Source organism: Babylonia areolata, chromosome 28 (genome assembly GCF_041734735.1).
Source record: "Babylonia areolata isolate BAREFJ2019XMU chromosome 28, ASM4173473v1, whole genome shotgun sequence".
NCBI classification, from domain to species: domain Eukaryota; kingdom Metazoa; phylum Mollusca; class Gastropoda; order Neogastropoda; family Buccinidae; genus Babylonia; species Babylonia areolata.
The window spans coordinates 5,424,707-5,427,206 of NC_134903.1; the positions used below are offsets into that span (position 1 = coordinate 5,424,707).

At 43.0% G+C, this 2,500-nt stretch overlaps 1 protein-coding gene across 2 annotated transcripts in view; it reads right to left on the reverse strand.

Annotated features, from left to right (window-relative positions):
- Positions 1–2,500, reverse strand: part of LOC143301863 (uncharacterized) — a 115,525-nt gene that overhangs the window by 76,637 nt on the left and 36,388 nt on the right. For both annotated transcript variants that reach the window (XM_076616280.1, XM_076616279.1), the window contains exons 3-4: positions 2,436–2,500; positions 1–301 (exon numbers count right to left, since the gene is read on the reverse strand). The exon at positions 1–301 is cut by the window's left edge and continues 128 nt beyond it; the exon at positions 2,436–2,500 is cut by the window's right edge and continues 768 nt beyond it. In XM_076616280.1, the coding sequence (XP_076472395.1) occupies positions 1–301; positions 2,436–2,500 (366 nt within the window). The remainder of the gene's footprint in view (positions 302–2,435) is intronic.

Below are 2,500 nucleotides of genomic sequence, written 5' to 3' on the forward strand. Positions count from 1 at the left end.
CGTGCTGGCGCTGGAACAACTAGCGCTGCTGCTGCCGCTGCCGCCGCCAAGTCGTGGGATACCGGAGGGATTTTTCAACGTCTTCCGTCTTACTGCGTCATCAGCAGATGCTGAGCGTTTCTTGCTGCGGCTGAAGAGGGATTCCAATCCCCCCACTTTGAAGAAGGAGCGACGCCGGCTGCTGCTGGTTGTCGTTGTTGATGATGATGATGGTGTTGGTGATGTTGTTGATGTTGGGTCTGTATCGTCGTGAGTGGCTTTAAGAGGTGTGGCCTTTGCTTCTGGGGGCTGTTCAGGTTCCCTGTGAAAGATTGGAGCAAAAGGAAGAATATGATGGCTTAGATTTGTTGGGATTACTGTTTGGTACGGAAACATTTCCAAGGCAGAAGTCGCATCCCTGAACAGAATCGTAAAAACTGCCACCAAGATTACTGGGGCTGATCTACCTTCTCTAGAAGACATACATTATAAGCAGCTACTCAGAAAAACAAAATCAGTCAGCCAGGACGAATCACATCAGTTTTTTGGGGATTTTCGAGATGCTCCCCTCTGGTCGACGGTACAGAAGTATAAGGACGAAAACCAATCGCTTCGCCAATAGCTTTTTTCCCGAAAGCAGTAGGTGCCCTGTCTCTCGAACAAATCCAGTGTGATAGATAGAATTGTGCAATCAACAACCATCTACCTGAACATCTAGTCATAAGCCCCATCCACATGTAATATGCGGCTTCTGTTCAAACGTGTGTGTGTTGTGTGTTTGTGTGTGTGTGTGTGTGTGTGTGTGTGTGAGTGTTTGTCTCTGTGTGTGTGTGTGTGTGTGTGTGTGTGTGTGTGTGTGTGCGTGTTTGTGTGTGTGTGTGTGTGTGTGTGTGTGTGTGTGTGTGTGTGTGTGCAGTGCGTGCATGCGTGAGTATGCACAAGTTTTTATATTGATATGCACTTGTATGTATCCTAATTTCTACTGTATCTGTGTTTGTGTATGATTTTCGATTTATGTTCGTACTTTGTTAGGTACTATCCCCCCCCCCCCCCCCCCCCCCAATATTCCTTGTGACCGGTACACTTGGTAATAAAGACATATTCTATTCTATTCTATTTGGCTTATACATCATTAAAATAAAATTCTGTGACTGTGTTCACTGGACTCTTAGTGCTGTAGGACTGGGGGTTAGTTGGCCCATGGGAAACATCCTCCAACGCCGACTGTCTTAAAACCCCTCTTGGCCAGGAAAATGGGAATGTAACTTGGGCAAGACACTCTTTTACAATAATCAAATTCATGCCCCGATAGTCGAGACAGTAGTCGTCTCCCCTTGCTGTCCTGATGGTCATTGTCGGACACGACTTGACCATTATACGTTGGTGTGTGTGTGGTGGGTGTTTCTTTTCATATACTGGTTTGGATGAAAATTTAAAGTGTCAGTTGTCAGTTTTGAGAGTGGTAATCATTGATATTTTCTTTCTTTCTTTGTTCTGTGTTTTTTTAAAGCAGATATGGTGTAGCGAATATTGATTTATCCACACAATGTGAAACATCAGTGAAATTAAACAGGAATTTTTTTTTCTTTCTTTTTTTTCTTTTTTTTTTTTTTAGCTAATAATTATTTGTGATTTATTGTATTCATTTCGGTGTTTTTTTGTTCAGATTGTTGTATTGAATGATTTATTCGACTCATCATTTCGAAAGAATCGATTCTGAAAGGAGCATGGGTTATGGGTGAGTCTACAATACTATGTATCTGTCTACTGATTTCGGTTTCAGTGAGTAAATGAGCATGAGTGAGTTAGCAAGTGGACTTCGTTTATTGATTGACTGGTGTATTCATTTACTGAACAGAGAAATAAATGAATCAATGACTATGTATCTATCTATCTATCTGTCTATATCTATTTGTATCTCTCTCTCTCTCTCTCTCTCTCTCTCTCTCTATATATATATATATATATATATATATATATATATATATATATCAGTGAATAGAAATCTGTTAAGCACATCAATATATATCCACACCAATACGTATGTCCACAGCACGCGCGCGCGCGCACGCACACACACACACACACACACACACACACACACACACACACACACACACAAAGTAACAAACAAACAAACAAAACAAGTTCGCTCCCCCAAATCCGTCACATGAACAAACAACAACGCCCAGTGTGACACAGCCCTTACACAGAGAGAGAGAGACAGACAGACAGACAGACAGACAGACAGAGACAGAAACAGAGAGGGGGAGAGAGACACAGACAGACAGAGACAGACAGACAGAGAGAGACAAAGAAACAGAGACAGACAGACAGAGACAGAGAGAGACAGATGCACAGAGAGAGACAGATGCACAGAGAGAGACAGAGACACACGGAGAGAGACAGACAGAGACACAAAGAGACACAAAGAGAGAGAGAGAGTCCTCACTCACCGTCGTAACCTCTTCCGAATGTCGTCCACAGAGTCCTTTCGCACGTCGCCCGCGTTGCCTAGCGA